We start from the raw sequence: 22,285 nt of genomic DNA, 5'->3' as shown, positions 1-22,285 counted from the left end.
AAATCAACACTGTTACCAGCCACTGTCTGTAAAATGCTAATTGGTGCATTTATCCCATTCAATCCGGGAACTCCTGTAACTTTCACCAGCAAATTATTATCATTTTACTTTTTGTTACGTCGCGACGAGTCTTTTGTCTCAATGATTCATATCGACACGTTTGTGTGTGAAAGTGAGGGAAAATTATGAGACTGTGTGTGAGAGAGAGAGATAAATAAAGTAAGAGAGAGACTGAGTGCACGCTAACAGCAGTCTCCGTCCCTCCTTTAGCTGCAGCAGGCCAGTGTACCTGTCTCCTACACGGTGACACCGGTCCCGCCACATGGCCTGGCGGCCCCTCTATGTAGCGGACAGCACCTCCCCCCAGCCTGCTCCTCACAGCAACAGGTTCCTGCCTGCAGCGTGGTCTTCAGCACCGGACAGCATTACCACCCGGTGAGCACAGTGTTACATTGTACGATACCCGTAAAGTACATGTGTGCATGAAATAAAGTATTTGGGGCTTGTACTCTGGTGCGACATAAACATCTAATTACATGATTGGGGCAGGAAAATGGCATAAAGCTTTCTAGTGGATGCTTGCATCCAAAGCGTACATTTGCCGTGGGTGGCCAGCATTGAGAGTCAAACCATCAAACCCTGGCATATATAAGCATTATGTAAGTACGGTTTGTACTCCGGTGCGACGGAGTACAAGCAAATTGCATGAGTAGGGCAGGAAAATGGTGAGTGAGGTTTGTTTTGCTTTTGAAACCAGACTGTTGGGAGCTTCTCATTTTTTGGATGTTGGCTGCCACCTTGTGGTGAGGTACGGGAACACACGTTAGAAAGGCCAAACTGCCATTGATTGCATTCAGCTCAAACTCTTTTCTTCCCATCCATCCCTCTCAGATGCTACAGGCCTGTTCGCTAGGCCACCTGCCAGTGCCCTACGCCTTCCCCTCCCTGTTGTCCAGCGACCCACAGTTCCTGCTGCCGCCGCCCCCCCACCTCTCCCACCACCACGCGCCCCACCTCCCCCCTCCCGGACAGTTCCTGCCCTTCCAGACGCAACAGCCGCGATCGGTGAGTGCGAGAACTACTATTGTGATTTTGATATGATCGCACTCGGCTGCATTATGTAATTATGTAATTGTGACACAGCCCTAGCATAATGTGTGTGAAAGTGAGGGAAAAAGATGAGACACTTTTTCCCGTGCATGTCTGTGAGAGATAAAGAAAGAGAGAGACTGAGTAGGGCTGTCACCATTAATTGTCTCTCAAATAATTGCGATTAACAATTTAATAGTGCTTCTGTCATGGAACATAATGTATAAAAAGTGCATTTCTGTTTGTCATTGTTTTTCCTGAGAACTATAATTTATTTATATTTATTTGAAACTTTCTGGATAAACATTTGGGGAGAATGTCAAAATTTCAATACAGCAATGAATTAATACTAAACTGAAAATGTAGTTTGTACTACAAAGTAGTTGAATAATAGTTGAGTAGTTGAATTTTAAAAGCAAGTACTCCAGTACTTTTAACTTGTGTACAAATTTGACAGAGCAACTTCCACTTTTAGTTGGGTAATATTTTGTACTGGGACGATCTATATTTTGACTGGGTGGAGTACTTTGTCCACCTCTGCGTCTTGGTCCTTAACACACTGTGTGTCCTCCCAGCCCCTACACAGGATTGAGAACGAGGTGGAGCTCCTCGGAGAGCATATGCAGGTGGGTGGGGGTTTCACCTACCCCCACCACCACCATCATCATCACCACCACCATCACCACCAGCCTCCGCCCACCCTGCCCCCCTCCACACCGCTGCAGTTCCTCTCGCACCACGACCCCCTGTCGCAGGAGCTCTTCACAATGGTAAATAGAAACACACACACACACACACACACACACACACACACACACACACACACACACACACACACACACACACACACACACACACACACACACACACACACACACACACGAATACATAACACATCAGTGCATAACACATTGCTCAACTCGCATACGCCATCTAGTGGATGCTTGTATCCAAAGCACCTTACAGTATATTTAGCATGTTGATGTTGGCATGGGTGGCCAGCATTGAGAATCAAACCATCAAACCCTGGCAAATGTAATGCCCTCCAGCGAGCACCACAAATACACTGTAGATTTGGACTTTCTTGTGCATTATGCTCAGCAGAAGTGTTTTAATTTAACATGTATAATCTCTCCCCTCTCACAGCCCTACCCTCACTTCATGCCTCGGCGAATCACAGGACGGCGATACCGCTCTCAACAGCCTGTCCCGCCGTCGCCCTATCACCCAAGTTTACTGCCTTACTTCCTGTAAGTGGCCTCTTTATTAATCATTAAAAGAAAGAAATAAACATTCGCAAATGCACAGAATCATTAGAATCCAAAAGGGGAAGTATTGGGATTGGCCGTGTGTGTCGAAGCAAGACTATTAATTGCTCCCTTGGTGCCATATTAATGGAAGCCACTGCACTTAATGCTTAGGATGTGTAAATGCAGCGGACACATTCTACGTGTCAAATACCCCAACAACAACTACATTTGGCAATATTGTTGTTATTATCATTATTATTGTTTGATATTGATGATGATGGATGATAAACCACTGCTATTCTCAATGTCCTGTATTTGGAATTGAGTACTGAACAGCCACTGTGTGAGGTCTCATGTTATAACATGTGTCTTTCTGTCATGTCAGGTCCATGCTCCCTGTGACCCCCACCGTTGGCCCCACCATCAGCCTGGAGTTGGATGTGGATGATGGAGAGGTGGAGAACTATGAGGTACACCAGACTGCCACCACACTGTTCAATAGAGCAGTGGTTCTCAAACCTTTATGTCAAGGACCCCAATCTGAAAGGATTTTGTGCGGACCTCCGTACAACATTTTGTTAAGATTTTTCAAAACTATTACAAATTGTGAGCTTATAGATTGGCTATTTTCAAATAGCTGATATTTACAATGTTAAAGTGGTCAAACTGATTTTGATGCGATAAACTCATTTAGCTGGGGACCCCCTCAAAGATCCCTTGGGGACCCCGTACCCCACTGTGAGAACCAGTGCAAGAGGATACATTATAGTCTGTATGTGGTTGCCGCTAAAGCTGTGCTCACACCTAGCGAAAAGTCGAATCCCCTACTACCTATTTTGGGCATGGCCTTATAGGTGAAATGTCTTGTAGATCGGCTATTTTAGCTGCATGACACTGTCAAATGATGAAGATGGGGCTGAAGTGGTTAAATACTCAGTGACTTTACTCCAACCTACTACACTAGAGAGAATTCCCTTGCAGCCTGTGTATAATAACATCACTAATGACTGCCAATATTTTTCGTTTCCCCCCTAGGCTCTGTTGAACCTAGCTGAGCGTCTAGGAGAGGCTAAGCCTCGTGGGCTCACCAAGGCCGACATAGAACAGCTACCATCCTACAGGTTCAACCCCAACAACCACCAGTCAGAACAAACTCTGTGAGTATCGTGTGTGTGTGTGTGTGTGTGTGTGTGTGTGTGTGTGTGTGTGTGTGTGTGTGTGTGTGTGTGTGTGTGTGTGTGTGTGTGTGTGTGTGTGTGTGTGTGTGTGTGTGTGTGTGTGTGTGTGTGTGTGTGTGTGTGTGTGTGTGTGTGTGTGTGTGTGTGTGTTGAGTGTTTGAGACACAATGAAAAGGTATTGGGGCCTGCGCTGTAAATTGAAAACTAAATAAATTAAATTGTGACATAAACCTCTACAACCATAAGGGGCTGCAAGTTTCAATTTCAATTCAATTCAAAGGGCTTTATTGGCATGAGCAAATATACGTTTACATTGCCAAAGCAGAAAGCACAATACAACAATACAGCAATACAATCAAAACAAAAAATATGTACATTTGAAAGTCAGAATCTTCAATAGATCAATTTCTATGCACCAAGATCACTGGGTGCGGGTATAGTGCAGGAATGTACACAATGATTAGTCTTTAGGGTGCTTGTGTTCCGTTTGATATCCTTCTCCTATCACAGCAACTCACGAATCTTGCTGCTGTGTTTGCACATTGTTGTACTTCGCCCAGCAGATATGGGAGTTTTTTGTCATTGGTCATGTTTTCAAAATCTCCGTGTGTGGCTGTAATCTGTGGGAAGTATGTGTCTCTGATGTCTTGGTACAATGGACAGACGGTTAGGAAGTGTAGCTCGGTTTCCACTTCATTTTGTGTGCAGTGGGTGCATAGTCTGTCTTCTCTCGGGATACAGGTCTGCCTGTGACGACCTTTCTCGATCGCAAGACTGTGCTCACTGAGTCTGTACCTAGTTAAGATTTTTCTTTGTTTTGGGTCGGTCACGGTGCTCAGGTATTCTGCCACTGTGTATTCTCTGTTTAGGGCCAGATAGCATTCTAGTTTACTCTGCTTTTGTGTTGCTTCTTTCCAATGTGTCAGGTAGTTTTCCTTTTGCTGTTTTATAATTTGGTTTAGTCCAATGGGTTTTCTATCTCGTGGCTCTGTTTGTGCCCGGAGTTCCAGGGCCAGCTGGCTGAGGGGGCATCTCTCTAGAGTTTCTCTGTGTGTGAGTGCCTTGTTATGGAGTGCATCTAGGTCGCTTTCTTTTAGGTGGTTGTAGAACTTAAGTGCTCTCTTTTTTATTTTGATTATGAGTGGGTATCGTCCTAATTCTGCCCTGCATGCATTATTTGGTGTTGGGTACGGAGAATGGATTTGCAGAATTCTGTGTGTAGGGTCTCGGTTTGGTGTTTATCCCATTTTCAAGGTCATGGTTTGCTAAAGGTCCCCAGATCTCACAACCATAGAGTTTCTATCACAGTCCAGTATTTTAAGCCAGGTTTTAATTGGGATGTCTATTTGTGATTTAATCAGGACATTGCTTTCTGTGAGGAAGTTTAGAATTCTGTGGTTGAGGATCATGCAGAGGATCTTTCCGAGGATGTTATTTTGGTCATATTTGTCTCCACTTTTGTGGAGTGGCGTTATCAGCCCTTGAATCCATGTGCTGGGGAAGATATTTAGGAGTTTTAGTATGGCCATTTGGAATTTGAGGTCGGTGAATTTTATCATTTCATTTAGAATACCGTCTGCCCCACAGGCCTTCTTGGTTTTAAGTGTTTTTATTTTGTCTTGTAGTTCTTTTAGGTTGATTTGGGAATCTAGTGGATTCTGGTAGTCTTTTACGGCTGACTCTAGGTTTTGTAGTTTATCTTTTATTTGTTTTTGTTCTTTGTTCTTCTCGATTGGGCCAAAGAGGCTAGAAAAATGGTTCACCCATATATCTCCATTTTGGATGGGTAGTTCGTCCTGTTTTAACTTATTAAGTCTGTTCCAGTTTTCCCAGAAGCTGTTTGTCTGTATGGAATCCTCGATATCTTGCAGTTGGTTTCTAACATGTTGATCTCTTTTTTTTCTTACTGTATTCTTGTATTGTTTCAGTGTTTCCCCATATTGGAGACGTGTGTTGTGGTTGTCTGGGTCTCTGTGTTTTTGGTTTGATAGTTTCCTTACATTTTTTCCTGAGATTATTGCAGTCATTATCGTACCATTTGTCATTCTCAACATTTTTTCTGTCTTTCCTGTTTGATACTTTTAGGTTTGCTAGTGAGGCTGTTAGTTCAAATATATGATTGAGGCCTTCTACTGCCCTGTTTACACTTTCACTGTTTTCTTCAAAGGTTTTTTCTAGGAACTGATTCAGTTGTGATTGGACTTGTTTTTGCCTAATAGCATTTAGGAAAGCTTCTGCGCTATGTTCATTCCATTTGTAACGTTTTCTTAAAGTATGTAGTTTGTTCTTTGTGTCTGTGTGTTGATCTGTTTAGATGTTACACTGTGACCGTGTGCCTGGAAACGGCTGATATCCTCTTCTAGTGTGGGGAAAAAGTCCTCTGTAAAGTAAGGGGATTCAATTGGGGGGATGTAGGTGGCACACAGGTAGACATTTTTTTCGGTTGTGGTAAGTTCCTTGTTTATTTCTAGCCAGATGGAAGAAGTTCCAGTTTTGACTAGCTTGATGGCGTGGATTAGTTCTGATTTGTACCATATTAGCATAGCTCCAAAGTCCCTCCCCTGGGTGACTCCTGCCAGCTTTGTAGATGGTACCACGAGTTCTCTGTAGCCAGTAGGACAGCCAGTGGGGCTGTCCCCTCTGTGCCATGTCTCTTGTAGAACAATGATGTCTATGTTTGCAATCTCTTTGGCAAAGTCTGGGGTTCTGCTCTTGATGCCAAGGACCTCAAACCTTGTATATTCCAGGATGATATAGTGAGTGATTTGTACTCCATTGTTCACATTGTTGTTACATTCCAGGGGTTCTGCCCTGGGCCCATGCTGTGTAGAATTCCCTGAACATCTGCTCGATGCTGTGTGTGCTGGGGATGGCTCTGGTCACCGCCTGTGTGTATGTGTATGGTTGGAGAGGGAGGGGGAGAGTGGGCGGTGGTGAGGCTGGATGGACATCAGTGGTGTGGGTGAGCTGTGTGTCGAATGAGGTCTGGGTGGAGCAGTGAGGATAGGCATCAGGGGTGTGGGTGGGCCACCCTGTTGTGTGGCATGGGGTCTGGATGGAGCGGAGGGGTGTCTAGGAGAGGGTCTGCTAGGTTGGTAGGGGTGGTGACGTCTAGTAGAGTGTCCTCTGTGTGCAGTGCGGTGTCCTCTGGGTGTAGGATGTTGTCCACGATGGTTGCGTTTGTAGGGTGCTGTGTCTGTAGGATAGTCGCGGTGGAGTGCGATGTCCTTCAGGCTCTTTGCAAAAGTTGGAGTTTCAGCCTTGCGGATGTGTACCTGGTCGTGTAGGCTTCCCTTGTGCAGGGTTGGGTGTTCTGCGAAGTGGACCTTACTCTTCCTTGCACAGATTCTGGAAGTCTGTGCGTTGATTGCGTTCATGTAGTCGTATTCGACGTCGCCTCTGTGTAGCAGTGCCGAGATGACTACTTCGCAAGTTTCCCTGGGAAAGGAAAAGGATTTCAGATCAACTCAAATTAGTTGCGCATGACTAACAAAGTGGTGGAACAGACAGATGCTATAACAAACAAAACACATTTTGGCGCAACTGCATCTTCATCAGTCTGATGAAGATGCAGTTGCATCGAAACATGTCCGTTCTTTTATTGCTTCTATGTGCTCCAGTACTTTCTCAGTTGTTTGCTTTTCACATCTGAGAAGCAATGGATTATTCGTCCTCACTGGCACGAAGGGCAGTGATCTCTCTCTAGTACATTTAACTCTAGCTGAACATTTGAGAAAAAAACACCCACACACTGAAAAAAAATGAAACGCTTGTTTCCAGGAGTATCATTCCTGCGTCCTGGTGCTGACGGGTACGGCAACGGTGGCATTGTGTTGAGCTATATCCTTGCTTTGTCTTGCAGGTGCGTGGTGTGTATGTGCGACTTTGAGTCTCGCCAGCTGCTACGAGTGTTGCCCTGCAACCATGAGTTCCATGCCAAGTGTGTAGACAAGTGGCTTAAGGTGAGTGTCTGGACTTGAACATCAGTCATCCTTCACTTCTTTAATCTTATGACTTTCAGCACTGTGATTGATGATTTTAAGTGTTTATTGTTTCAAATTACAATTTAGGCATTTAGCAGACGCTCTTAGTCCAGAGCGATTTACAGTAAGCGTCTTGGAGAGGCCAAGCCAAGGCCAAGTTTCCTATTGGTTTCTGCATATTGTTTTTGTCGGGTCGAAACCTTGTATGTCCAAAACCTTGTCCTTTTTTTCACGACACTATAGTATGATGATGTAGAGCATTAATTTACCAAAAAACATGGACATATGGAGATATGAGGTTTCTGCCCAACAGCAACGATATGTGTACCTATTAGCCTGTGTTTTATAGTGTTAACATTTAACAATTATAAAAATATGCATTCTCTCTCTCTCTCCCTCGCCCTCCCTCTCTCTCTCTCTGTCTCCTCTCTCAGTCTAACAGAACCTGTCCAATCTGCCGAGCCGATGCGTCTGAGGTCCAGCGGGATTCAGAGTGACGTCGGACCCTCCAACCAACGAATCACTGAATCCTGTGACCATCAAACAGTGTGAACCTTTCCTCCTTTAACCCTATAGCTCCACCCACACACATTCTACCATATGTCCAGGCTCAGTACGTCTTCATCCTGAACTACCAGGACAGTAGCACTCCCCTGGGAAAGCTCTCTGCTGACTTGTGCTCACTTTATCACTGGACTTCCCAAGATTCACACCTTTTGAACTGTTGCCCCCCCTTCCACAACACTCTGCCTTCTACTCATGGTTGCCCCCCCCTTACTATTAATGGCCTTTTGACACACACACACACACACACACACACACACACACACACACACACACACACACACACACACACACACACACACACACACACACACACACACACACACACACACACACACACACACACACACACACACACTGTATGTGCAGTTGGACATAATGTGTTATGTTATTTTGTTTTGTTCAGTTCTTTTTTTAAAACACTCACTCCAGCCCTTCTGAACTCCTTTTAAGATGGACAGGGGGGGGGGGAAGACTGAAGTGAACCTCGTATGTATAGTTGTACTAACAAAGCTACGGAAAACAAGTGGAAGCCCAAAGATTACAATTTTATCGTTATTTCCGATCATAGTGTTTGCGTTCCGGTTCTGAGTGATGGTGTCCATTTTCACTGGGGTTGTTCTTATACGGTTTGAATTTACTTTTTAAAGAAAATGTGTGTGAGCAAATTAACATTCCTTGTGTGAAAGTATTCTGTGTTGAAACGGATACTGTACTGTATGTTTTATCAAAAGCAAGGGACTGTGTTGGAACAGCGGAAGAGAATGATATAGTTTATTGTGCATGTGTGCGTGCGTGTATGTCCGTCCATCCCACTCCTCTTATTTATCAAGTCCATGTGGTACAGTACACTGACTTCCTCATTCCTGTTTCCCACCTCTACTTCTGATTGGTTCAGGCATTCTTGGCGACGAGTTTCAAAACCAGAGAAGGACAGTCATTCCCGACCTTTAATCGTAGCTTTGCTTGACCATGCTGACAAAGGTGCATGCGAGGAAAGGTGAATGGGAACACACAGTCCTGATGAATGCAGAAATATATGCGTGTCATGTATTTGCCTCATCTTCCACAGCCTATATCTGTGCATTCTTTATCTCGTTGTCATGTTTATCTTAATAGTCTTAATCGTCAGAGAAATGGTTGGAATATAATCTGTCTGTCTCTCTCTGAGAGAGAGGAGAGCAGCTTTAGAGCTGAGGTGCTCTGAATGAACAGCCTGGGTGGATGGTAATTGGTAACTGAAAGTATCACTGCCCATTTCATTCATCCTCCGTTCACGGACTAGATTGTGGAAATAAGGCCAATGATTAAAATGCCTCTATACCGGCAGCGTTTCCACATCCAATGGGCCCCTATAGACATTAAGATGCAAGGCTTTCTCTGCCACTGTGAAGTGAGTAAAGATGAGTGGACATATCGTGAGGGTCACGGAAGCCATCTTATTGGGATTCAGAGAACCATGTTCTCCTCTGACCAGTCTTTGATCAGACTGTAGATTCACTTAAGCACTTTACTTAGCTTAACACCTACAGTATGCTTTGTTGGCGCAACAACAGACCACAGATCCGTTTGGTTCAGTCCTCATAGGTGTCCAATCAATGACTTGGATGGGTTTTAAAAGATTGTTCTCAGACATGGCCTTAGACAGCTCTGGGCTCTATCTGCCTTTTGTTTTTGTTTTTTTTGTTTTTTTGGCAGAGTACACACATAGGCCTGCAATGGTCCATTTTCAATTAACACTTTGAAGTTTGCTGTGTATGGTGTGCTCTTTGGGGATAAACGATTGTATTCCCATGACAGTTTATCAGCATTATTTGAAGCAATCACGGTCAGTGTCTGGGAAATGTTGCTCAATCCTATAGCGTATCTAGGGAGATTCTTGCTTTGTGAAATAACACTATTGTGGTCTTTCTCCATGCCAACTACTAATCCATCCAAATCTATGTCCCTTTTCACTGCAAAGCCCATCATGTGTTAAGCCTGTATTTTTTTACATTAGTTTCTCGTTTGACATTACGTAACCTCTTTGAGACCTTTTGTTTTTCTGTCATAACCCACTTGCTGTGTTCACCTTATATGCAGCCATCCTAATTATGTTTCACTATGCTTCACTATGTATCACAATGGGTATTTAGTGTCATGATTATGACAGCCTGACAGGTTTGAATAAGATGTGCGTTAAAGGCATAGTTCACCCCATTTCTGAGTTTTTTTTCGCATTCCTAAGCCAATAATTTGATGACTGGTGGCGGCTCCGGTCGGAGACTCAAAGTGTCAACTTTGAGTCTCCTACCGGAGACATAGCATCTTTCCGCTCGTCATCAAATTATGGCTTAGGAATGCGACAAAAACAGAAAAATCTCCATGAATTCAAGGCTTCATGGGGTATGTAATTGATAGAAAACAAGTCATTTTTTGGGTGAACTATCCCTTTAAGAGGGCAGAGCTTTGTGATGATTTCAGACAGGGCACCTGCAGTGTTGCGTTCTATACAAACACATTTCTCCCCCAAACACAAGTAGCATCAATCTCATGAACTGGATCAGAGTTGGCGTAACGCCTTTTAATTTTAGCCGAAGCATACACAGTAGAATCCATAATGTTAATTCAATGTACAAATGGAATCATAATTGACCCGTAAGGCTCCATGTGGTTCCCTTTGTGCAATCTCTCGAGTTAAATAACTCAGAGGATTTTACTGTGTACATTAGAGCAGTGGTTCTCAAAGTGTGGTCCTGGGACTCCCAGGGTTTCTAAATGGACGCGTACAGGTCTGTAACTCGGAGTATATTTGTACACTGAGTTATGGGGTTTCTTTGAAATTAAAAAGTTTGACAACCACTGCATTAGAGGAAGGAAATGCAAACCGGTCAGTGCTTATAGGGAGAACATAAACCCATCTGCAGTATTGTCTATGTTTAAGATCATAACAGTATCCATGGTGATGTAGGAAAACGCTTCTTTCCTTTTCACTCTTTTTCCTGGGAGCAGGGGGGTGTCAAAGGTCATCTTGGTTACCATAATTATGGTGTCCATTTTGTGTCATAGGATTGTTATATCGTCGCTGTCAGGCGAAAACCTTGTATCTCCATATTTCAACTTTTGTTATGTTTTTTTCCCCCGTCACTTAATGCCCTATTTGGTCGCACAAGAGTGTTAAGCAAAAGTAGTGAAAATAGGCGATCTACAAGCTCACAAAGTGTCACAATGTGATGCGTTGTGAGCTTGTAGATCGGCTATTTTCGCGATTTCTGAAAAATGTCGCTCCATTTCCTGAAAAGTTACGGTTTTGGATATACAAGGTTTCCACCCGAGTGAGTTTTTTTTTTCCTGCTTGGTACACTAGCAGTTACCTCAGTTCAACTATTTATGTCTTTTTCAGAACATGGCATAACCTGTTTCATGGGAGATTTTTTTTGATTGATGTTCATCGATTAATTTAGCTTTTTTTTGTTTTTCATATACTTTTGTTGGGTTGTTTAAAGGTTTGTTTGTATTTTATAACAAATACATGGAACTCTATCTTTGAATATGGTGTTATAGTAGTTTCATTATGTATTATATCTGTAACCAAAATCAATTGAAGGCTTGATGAAATGTTATGATGATGAAATTTTTAACAAACATTTGTACATTTTTTATGAGAGTTATTACTAGTAATGCTTTACTAAGTAGTGCAATGTTTTTTTTTTATCCCTTTCCCTGTCTTGGATTTCAAAGGCTGGTTCAATAATAAATGTATAACGTCCTCTTTTAAAATGTGGCATTGTTTATTCGTTTAATGTTTAATGTTGTCATTTCAGTCAGTAGGTATGCCTTAAAGTGTCCATTTAGGCATTTCCAGCGCTAACCTTTAGGTGGCAGTATCGGTGTATAATCTTATAGCTCAATGGTTCACCAGCAACTTCTCTCTTCAGTAACACTGATTTGACCTGCAACTCCTCCTTCGCTCCTTTACCCGTTTGACATTGACATTAAGGTCAAAGTTCCACACGAAAGGAGCGACTGCTTATATGCCTTCTGGAGAAATGTGGATATGAAGTTGATCTAAATCACGTGAATGGTTTTCATTCTCAGCCTTGTACTGAAAATACAATCAGAATCTGTTCATTGGCCAGGGTTCTAATTAAAGCAACATGATATGAAGAAAAGAAGAGAATATATCTAGCAGATGAGAGAGAGAGAGAGAGAATCCAACATATAATAAGGTATAAAAAAGTAAATGTGTAACAAAACAAGATGGGGTCTATTGGGGCCATATTGATGACGTTAATATGGAGAGATGACCGGTGTTTCTGTCATGTTTTCATCTTTTATTTATTTCTGGCATATCGATGACCTGTCCAAATTTGGGCAAGGTTTGAGCTCGATCCAAAGCCCTTTGACTTCCATTATTAAATAAAAATGAAATGTCTCAAAAAGATTAAAAAAAAAGAAAGAAAACTAAAAGTTGCCCTACTGTCAGTGTGCACAAGAATGTTGACACTGATTGGTCCAATTGGTTTGCAATTAGCTCCGGATATACATACACATACACACACACACACACACACACACACACACACACACACACACACACACACACACACACACACACACACACACACACACACACACAGACACAGACTCTCTTGGACAGCTAGCTCCTACAGAGGTACACCTTTTCAAATGGAACCTCTGTCTAGTGTCTATAAACTCAAACTAACTGCATGAACTATCATAGTTAAGGTTATTACAGACAATCAGTGTTGGATGGTTTTAAATAACATAAAACCCAGATTTGATAACTTGCATCGTAGTAATAATGGACAACATGGGTCTATCTCTGTATTTTATATCCACAAGAAGTTTATTGATGATGTTATCCTGAATTCATGTCCCTAAAGTGCATAAAAGCCTAGGCTGTTTTACGAGGATAAAAGCCCTCAAATGTCCTCACCTTTCCTCCCTTCCCCCATTTTGCATCCTCCTGGGAACCAGAGCTTGTGGAGGAGAGGTGCCTCCTCCTGGGAACCAGAGCTTGTGGAGGAGAGGTGCCTCCTCCTGGGAACCAGAGCTTGTGGAGGAGAGGTGCCTCCTCCTGGGATCCAGAGCTTGTGGAGGAGAGGTGCTTCCTCCTGGGAACCAGAGCTTGTGGAGGAGAGGTGCCTCCTCCTGGGAACCAGAGCTTGTGGAGGAGAGGTGCCTCCTCCTGGGATCCAGAGCTTGTGGAGGAGAGGTGCATTTTACAAGTCCTGCCTCATTAGTTGTTGTTACACTTGGCTGCTGTGACTGGATCTTTAATGATAGCACACTTCTGCTTTGTGTGTGTGTGTGTGTGTGTGTGTGTGTGTGTGTGTGTGTGTGTGTGTGTGTGTGTGTGTGTGTGTGTGTGTGTGTGTGTGTGTGTGTGTGTGTGTGTGTGTGTGTGTGCGTGCGTGCGTGCAGTATATTCCAAATTCTCGAAAGAAAAATATTTGTATCCCCTTTTCCTCCCAATTTAGTTGTTCTGTCAATTCCCAAGTCTTCCCTTGTCACTGCTGACCCGTACCAGTTGGTCATTATGGAGGGTGTATATGCCTTAGGGAGGGGAACACACGTTACTTGATGTGGTTTTCAATCAAGGAATCTCATTGGTTACGATCAGAGGCCACTACTTTGCTTTAAATGGCGCTTAATAGAAGGGAGCTAATATTGCCTGAAAAAAAAGAACAGAAAAAAAGAAGCTGCCAGTGAGTTTAGGAGTAAAAAACCCCACTCCATCCAGTCAGAAGAGGTGTGTATTAAACATTTCCTGAACCCTCTAACAAATATTGAAACGTCTACTTTTAAGTACGTAAAAACGCTTCAATAATTTCAGCGGTGACATGCCTTGTAAATGGAAGTAAACGTGTAGATCCAAGGAGTGAGTGGTGAATGGAGACTGTAGTGTAGTGTGAATGGTTCTGACGTGAGAACCACTGAGGTAGACAATCCCTCTGAAGGACTTTCCATACTGTGTGTCTGAATTGTCCAAGTTTGTCAGTCCAAGATCTTGATTGGGATTCCGTCCAACTTTAACCTCAATCTCATTCTAAAACCCCTGATTGAAATGCCTACATAACCAGGGTATTTGAATCTATAGTGTTCACTTTATATCCACTGCATGAGTCTTGGCCTCATCTGTGTGTATTAATAAAGAATAAATCTTTATTTAGTTGTGGCTGCTATCTATGGGCAGAGTTCTCATTGATCTTGGAACGTCCTTTTATCGACTGATGGCTCCACTTGCTGACCTTGCTGACTGTCAGCAGTACTTTATGACTGACTGGTTATTGATAGTGCCATAGGGTTGTATGATAGCTGGCCAATGTAGGCAGTTTAGGCAGGGATGCTACCGTGCTGAGAGCTGGTTCACTGGTGTTCAGAGATCATCTGAGCAACTGTGTGAGCTCTAGGTAGATGGTATGTGGTTGGTCATTATAGGCCGAAGTGGTGGGCGTAAGCAGTTCCCCTTTCTTAAGCCCTATATACGTCATCGTATGACAAACAGCGCAAATAGCTGATCTGCTCACAATGCATTGTAGATCTGCTATGTTTGGAAATTAAAATAACATAAAAATCCAAACATTTTCAACATTTGATTTTGTTTGGAAGAATTCTGAACTTTTTTGTAAATGTTTTATTTGTTTATCCTATATTAAACTTGGCTTATGTGTGGGCGGGCGGGCCAGCAGACCACTGCCCCATGACTCAGCCATAACCATAGAGTTCACTATGACTCAGATATTACCATATATATAGTGCCCACTGCAGCTACACCCAAATATGGTGTGTGTCATGCTGACTGTGATAGCCATCAGACAAAAAAAACGGGAAAAAAAACGTGTTGTCATGAGTTGGATCGGCGGTGCGATGTAGGACTCAAAGTCCTTTTGACATATTGGTAAATGTAGTAAATGATCAGTTGTTGTTCATTCTTTCTACACTACATATATTATTGTGGTGCCATTGAACAAGGCCCTAACTCAGGGGTTCTCAAAGTGGGCGCTGTGGCACCCTAGGGTGTCCAGGGGTGCCAGGGGTGCCAGAATACTTTGATAATATTTGGAATTTATCAAAGTCAGTTTAACCATTATAGTTTGTAAAATGGACCTCAGTTGCACTGTACTTGGCGCGTTCTTTTTCTATCTACATAAAATCTGTTTGCCAAAAATAGCAGATCTACAAGCTCACAACGCATCGCGTTGTGAGCTTGTAGTTCTCTGTTATTTTTGGCGAACGTTCCACCCAGAATAGGGATGTATAAAGTTATTTGCAACCTGTCCTATAATGGAAACAGATATTCTCTCAAATCTTCCTCGTGACATCCTGTATCTCAGGGCGAAATATTTACATATTTCCGTACCATAATATGACATAAATGAAAGGTGTTATAAAGTAACAATGTCAGTCAGGGGTGCCGTAGATGAAAAAGTTATTTACAGGAGTGCCCTGAGCCAAAAATAAGTTTGAGAACCCCTGCCCTAACTGGCCCTAACTGCTTCAGTATGCAACAACAGATGCCTGTGGTTGTACAGGACAGTGGTTACCAGACCTGTCAGCTCAAGACCCAAAAGATACATTTGGTGTCTCCTCGGGATGCAAACTGACCCAAACAAAAGCATACCTGTAAATTATTGAGAGACCATCTGCTGTGGCTGTGGCTTTGTTTCATTTAAAAGAATATGCTTACAGAACAACAGAACAGCGTGTGTGTGTGTGCGCTCTGAACTTAGACACGCATGCATCTAAGCAGAAAATAAAAGATCTACAAGTAGAATGGCTGTTTTCACATTTAGAATGTGTACTTATGTATTTCTGAACTTCTTTTGAAAAATGTATGTTGATGTTTTTTGAATTTTTTGGGATTTTTGAACATGTATTTTCTTATTTTTGAAAATGTTCTGAAATAATAACAAAACAATTATCAGAAACTGATATTTATTCGCAGGCCATAAAAGAACGGGACCCGATCCAATGTTTTTGGAAACACTGGCATAGGCTAGCTCCCAGGTGTGATGAGTAATTGTCTGAGGGCAAGGTAGAGTGTTTTCCGCATGCTCAGCAAACTTTCCGGCATGCTTGTTCAGCAGACCTCCCCTACATAAATAAAGATTATACACCATCATGCATGTGGAATACCTTAATACCTTATTAGTGTTTGCTCTAAAAATGAAGCTTCCTCCTCTGTGTAGTGCTGATCTATTTCATTTGCCATCCTCATGCTGTCACCATATATCTCTCTGAAACTCTCACTGCGGAGCCTGAATCTGAAAAACACGAGAGAGGGGAGGAGTGCTGTGAATCACCATATGCTGTGGAATATTGTATGCCAGTTGCTTGAGTGAAGTGACAAACACACGCACGCACGCACGCTCGCACGCACGCACGCACGCACGCACGCACACAGACACACACACACACACACACACACACACACACACACACACACACACACACACACACACACACACACACACACGCGCGCGCACACGCACGCAAACACTTCCATTATGGCAGATTGGAATCTTCAGTGGGCTGTGTGTGGGGTATAATTAGTTGCTTATACGACTTGGACTATGAGTGATTCATATACCTGCTTAACCCATCCCTAATAACCATCGTAAATCACCTGATTTATCATCCATGTTTTGTTGGGGAATCATTCATTTGCTTTTGGATAGTAGAATTCAAGGACATGTACAATACAGTATGTTTGTATTTGTAGATGTTTTCTTAGGGTTCCCACAGTCACAGGTTATATTAAATAGATCACAGCCCGTATACACACACAGTACAATCACAGAAAATGGATCCTTATGGGCTCATTTTAACCATTTCCAAATAAAATGTACACTCCGGATTTAGCTGTGCACAAGAGCTCATAACTTGTCAGCAGCACTGTGCTAAAATACTTAGCATGGAAGTTGGTCAGTTTTGACACAGAAGGAAGATATAATGTGAGTTGAATAATAATAACAATGGGAAAACATGAAACCAGTAACTGAAATAAATTGGAAGGCTGTGTAAATACAGTATAAATAATGCATGTATCAATGACCATTTAAAATAGACATGTATAGTTAGCAAAATGGATGATAGCATTGTCATGGAAAGATTTAAACAGACCAAATATTGGTAAGTGGTTAAACGAGCTTCCTATATGTTTGTCTTTGAAATCTGTTACTCTATTAAAGCAACACAAGAGATTAACAAAAGCGTGGGATCCCATTATTAGCTTTTTACAAAACACTGATTTGTAAAGGACACTGTGTCAGTGGAATAACTCTGAAGAGGACTGACAAGCCTGTCTGCTTTGTAAAGGATGAAGGACTGACATGCCTTGCGATATGTGAACTGTATCATTGGATGAAAATGGACATTGGGAATGGACATTTTTTCTTTTTTTTTTTCTTCACTCATTTTGTTTTGAAAATAATAAGGAAAGTGTACCAAAAAAAAAAGGTATGAGAATTGCTAGCCTAACTCATTCTACCTTTTACCAATACTCTTGTTTGGGCCACACCTCCTGACATTTTATTGGCATGTACCTATAGATATAATTAATCACAGCGAACTCATTTTTTAGCAAACCATTTACTGTGGATCAATGGAAAGCCGTATTGATCCATGCCCGTGACAAATACATACAAGGCGTACGTGGTACATCGACTGGGAAGGGTCACAAAGGCCATGGGGCACACACCCGTATCATGGTGGTGGTCTTTGTCATGTGCAAGAGCATTACAGGTCTGGGGTTCTCCCCAAACGACAGCTTTATGGCCTGTCGTAAGTATTGATTTGATTTATTTATTTAGCACAAAATATAAAAACAATACAAACAAAACTGTACACAAAATATAAAAAGGAAAAGTGCCAGGAGGAGGCAAGAAGCCCAAAGGGCTTATACAAGGCCTCTACCTATGTATAGCAACATTAAAAACATTGAACATGATTTGCAAACAACAAATTATGAATATAGAATTACAAATAACATGATTGCAGTATAAAAATACAAATCTACAACATTATGTTTATGCCTGATTATCCATGACAAGATTACTGATAGTAATAATTATCCAACATAATTAGTTGACATATCTGATTTTACATGGTTTCAAATCTTTATTGCAAACAAGCAAACAGGGAATAGACAAAGATAAACCAAACCAAACCAAAAAAAGGCTATCAGGGAATGTGTGACAATGAATGTGACATTATGTGACCTAGACCTAGTCAATCACAACATCCTTCAATTTGTTCTTATTTAAATGAAGTGAAGAAAGTTGTGAGTACTTGTCCAAAAGTTTAGTACTCCTGTATTTAAGGGGAAATTGACCATGACTAGTACAGTAAAGCCTGCACTGCTTTTGTAATCCAGCGTGTGAATCTGTGTGTTTACTCACATTACACTGAGGAAAACCCCTTGTAAACAAAGAACTTCCACAAAAACAAGTCTACACGATAAAATCCATCCTGTTAATTCATCCATTTGTAACTCTGGGGAGTGTAGACATTTAACCAAATGGACCCCCACAGGTCCATTTGGTTACTTTTGCACAGCCTCAGAGTTAAAGGAACACTCAGGATTTTCCTGTGTTCCTCCCGTCAGCTGTGGCAAATCCCAGCTTTTAACAGCGTTATGGGACTGCATCTGCTTGTGTTTAATTCATGAGGGAACAGGAGAGATGTCTAAAAGAGGTGCAATCATTGGGTCATACCTCTCTCTCTGTATTACTTCTCCTCCCTGTCTTTTTGGTGCGAAGTGGTACGGTTGAGTGGCCTGTGACATAACTCTGCTCTTACTATGACAGTCTTATCACACACACACACACACACACACACACAAGCGCGCACGCACACGCACACGCACACGCACACGCACACGCACACGCACATGCACGTAGCCTCTTCAGGTTTTAGAAATATTTCTGGCACACACAGTGTGGCGTGCACACAGGAGGAACTTTAAGCAATTCTCGAATATACTGTGGGACGTGGTTCCAAGTTCTATTAAACAAAAATAACAACTGATTTGGAATGATTCTGCATGCGTGTGTGTGTGTGTGTGTGTGTGTGTGTGTGTGTGTGTGTGTGTGTGTGTGTGTGATGTGTGTGTGTGTGTGTGTGTGTGTGTGTGTGTGTGTGTGTGTGTGTGTGTGTGTGTGTGTGTGTGTGTGTGTGTGAATAAGAGACAGAGGAAAATCAATGACATCATCCATTCTCATTCTGAAGAGATAGAGGCCTGCTGACAGGAATTGAACGGGGGAGCTGTCTGTGGGGCTGAACTATTCTGCACTCACTACTTTAATTGAGCAGCACAAGTTTTCCAATTATTCTTCTCCTTCTGTTAGGTCTTTCACATCAGGTTGTGGCCCAGTGTCATGTATCATATATCACAGTTTTCTTCAGGCTTTCTCAAGAAGAAAGTGGATCACAATGATTCCGGTTACTGATCCACCACTTACCCTGCTACTCTATAATGTATACCTGAAAAACACTGGGTGGGTTATTATTATATAATATATATAAATATATCATTATTATTATTTTCATTGGTAGTAGCCTGCAGTGGTACAGGTGTGACAAAATCCAACAGTCCATGACATTATGTCATCTTAACTATATGTACCAATTTCCAAGGGCACAGTTGCCATTACTTTGGTCTAAAACGTATTTATTGCTACTTTCAGCAAAAAATAAATGTAAAAAATAATAACAAACAAAACAAAAACAAAAAACACTATGTGGGATTAATCAACGCTTGGTTCATATATTCTAAACCCTTTCATTCTTGGCTGTTTACTTTTATTTCATTTGGTCGTGACCAGTGGGCTGTAATCCAGACATTGGCAGAGTGCCTGTGCAACATCAGAGGCATCAGGCTATAAGCACACTGGCAGCCAACGCTCACTCAGCTAGAAGTATCTGTCCTGTCTGTCACGTGGCCGACTCGTCTCCAGTCCAGGTTCAATGCTTTAGGGCAGTGGTTCTCAAACTTTGTCCTGTCAAGGACCCCCAAAACTATATAGATTTGCCCACAAACCTCCATCTGAATTTGTTTTGTGCCAGGGACCTCCTAGAAGAGAAAAAAAATCAAAATGATTCAAAACACCTTAAAAAATGTTCAAAAATAGCAGATGTACACGCTCGAGCTTGTAGATCTGCTATGTTTGAATAGGCAAGGTGACACATTTTGCTGGGGACCCCCTGGAACCCCAGACTTTAGTGGGACATTTGTTTCTGACCTCTGACATCGATAATTGCAACAAGCCTGGAGGAATCAATGCAGAGTAAACTAGCCTACCTTGTCCTGGCCCCGTAGAGCAGTGGTTCTCAACCTTTTCAGGCCGTGACCCCCCAACATTGTTTGCCTCTTTATGTATAATCTGACAATAGGCTCTATGCACAGCAGCCATATTGGGAATGAATTGGGCCCCTTCCTTACTTCCTTCACAGGTGTTACCAATAATACTAATTAAGGCTCTGTTCCATTTAGTGTGGCATTGTGGTTGTAGCTGCCATCATGATTAAAGTTCATATTATTATAAATAAGTGAATAAGTTAAGAAGTTCATAATGTTTTTTGTTAGGTCAATTCATGTTTGGATTGTGCTCTTTGTTAATGTGTGTATTTGAGTTGCTCTGATGTCTAGGGTCACAGTGACCTGGCAGCTGAGTCAGATTCAGTCATTCAAGCGATCAGCAAGGGTGGTTTAGATTTGGTTAATTACCAGAGCAGGGGCAGAGTCAGTCATTCTGTTCTGAGCACTAGGGCTGTCAACATGCAACAGAGTATGTCGAGTGTGATGCTGTTTAAAGAGATGTTTAAAGAGAGTAAAGAAGAGATTTAAGATAAAATAGTTAAAGAAGAACTGTTTAAGTTTACTTTATAAAGAAGAAGACAAGATTGTTTCCCCCATATAATTTGATGCGGCCAATGAGGTAATCATTGTTGCCAGAGTATTTGTTTGTATGGTTTTGTATGTTTTGTTATGTTTGAGAAAATGTGATACCGAATTAATGTCTGTTGTATTTTTATGCTTATTTATTCAGTTCTCACGGCATTTAGTAAATAAATGGCTGTAAAAGAAAAGAAAACCTTGTGATCGTATCTGTCAACTGGAGGGAAGCTACAGTGGTTGTCTTATTTTCAAGGACCCCCATAACTTACGGGTCCATTTGGTTCCATTTGCACACTCTCAGAGTTACACACCGACCATAAGGGGCCATTCGGGAACCAAAATGGAGTGTATCTAGTGAGCCAACGTGCACAATATCAGCACCCTGACCAGAATGGAACAGAGCCTTTATTAGTATCATTGGTAACACCTGTGAAGGAAGTAAGAAGAGGCCCAAATTCTTTCCAATATGGCTGCTGTACATAGAGCCTATTTGGCCAATGTTTGAGCAGTTTTTAGAGTATAGTTTGTTGATTACTTTTGATGCAGTAATGATCTTTTTTCTTTTCTTTCTTTCTTTTTTAATCTAAAGACATTTTTTTTTAAATTGTCACTTCACTGTCATCTGGGTGGTGGGACCCCCCCCCCCCCCAAAAAAAAAAAACTAAACAAAAACAAAACAACGAACAAACAAAAAAACACAAATCATGTGGGTATCCCCTGGGCGTCCCGACCCACAGGTTGAGAACCACTGCCGTAGAGCGAAAACTTACGCCCATTCGCCTCAGCGCTATAGCCTACTGTTAACATTACCAATACGCGAAAGTTAACGGTGCGTCCAAAAGAAGAAGGACATCACAGATCACTCTGTAGCTTTGTGAGGTTTGTCTATAGTCTACTTGTTAAGCCTATACAGAAGCAACACTGTCCTGTGGACTCTATTGGATTCGGATCGAATGTGCCTCCAATGTCAACGCGGCGAGTTTATTTATGGCTGAAGAGGCAAGTCTGGAGGCGCTCAGCGGCGCCGGGCAGCTGAACCATATGATGGGACAAAATGTGTTCTATAATGTGTGAAATACACGCACCTGTCCTCCTACACACGATCTGCGATCTGTGATGCTTTATATCTCTGTGCTGCCAGAAAACCCGAGGACACGCGGACCGTTGCAGTTGCACGTGTTTGGAAAAGAAGAGCCACCAAAGCGATGGAAATCTAAAGAGAGTTTCTACAACCGAAAAGAAGAAGAAATCAAGCGGTCCACGTATTGCCAATGTGACAGTGATGTCAACGTTTATACTTTCCTCCCGGAGGTGATT

The 22,285-nt window shown here is 42.2% G+C and overlaps 1 protein-coding gene across 2 annotated transcripts in view; it reads left to right on the top strand.

Moving 5' to 3' along the window:
• rnf38 (ring finger protein 38) overlaps nucleotides 1–11,827 on the top strand; it is a 37,551-nt gene extending 25,724 nt beyond the window's left edge. For both annotated transcript variants that reach the window (XM_084073516.1, XM_084073517.1), the window contains exons 6-13: nucleotides 271–435; nucleotides 892–1,065; nucleotides 1,665–1,859; nucleotides 2,236–2,339; nucleotides 2,725–2,809; nucleotides 3,375–3,496; nucleotides 7,380–7,479; nucleotides 7,935–11,827. In XM_084073516.1, coding sequence (XP_083929642.1) covers nucleotides 271–435; nucleotides 892–1,065; nucleotides 1,665–1,859; nucleotides 2,236–2,339; nucleotides 2,725–2,809; nucleotides 3,375–3,496; nucleotides 7,380–7,479; nucleotides 7,935–7,997 — 1,008 coding nt within the window. In that variant the 3' untranslated portion in view covers nucleotides 7,998–11,827. The remainder of the gene's footprint in view (nucleotides 1–270; nucleotides 436–891; nucleotides 1,066–1,664; nucleotides 1,860–2,235; nucleotides 2,340–2,724; nucleotides 2,810–3,374; nucleotides 3,497–7,379; nucleotides 7,480–7,934) is intronic.
• The last annotated feature ends 10,458 nt before the right edge of the window (nucleotides 11,828–22,285 follow it).

The sequence above is a fragment of the Gymnoscopelus microlampas genome, assembly GCF_963454915.1.
Source record: "Gymnoscopelus microlampas genome assembly, chromosome: 2".
Classification (NCBI taxonomy): domain Eukaryota; kingdom Metazoa; phylum Chordata; class Actinopteri; order Myctophiformes; family Myctophidae; genus Gymnoscopelus; species Gymnoscopelus microlampas.
Note: the sequence above shows the minus strand (reverse complement) of the source record. Positions and strands in the feature narration are given on the sequence as shown.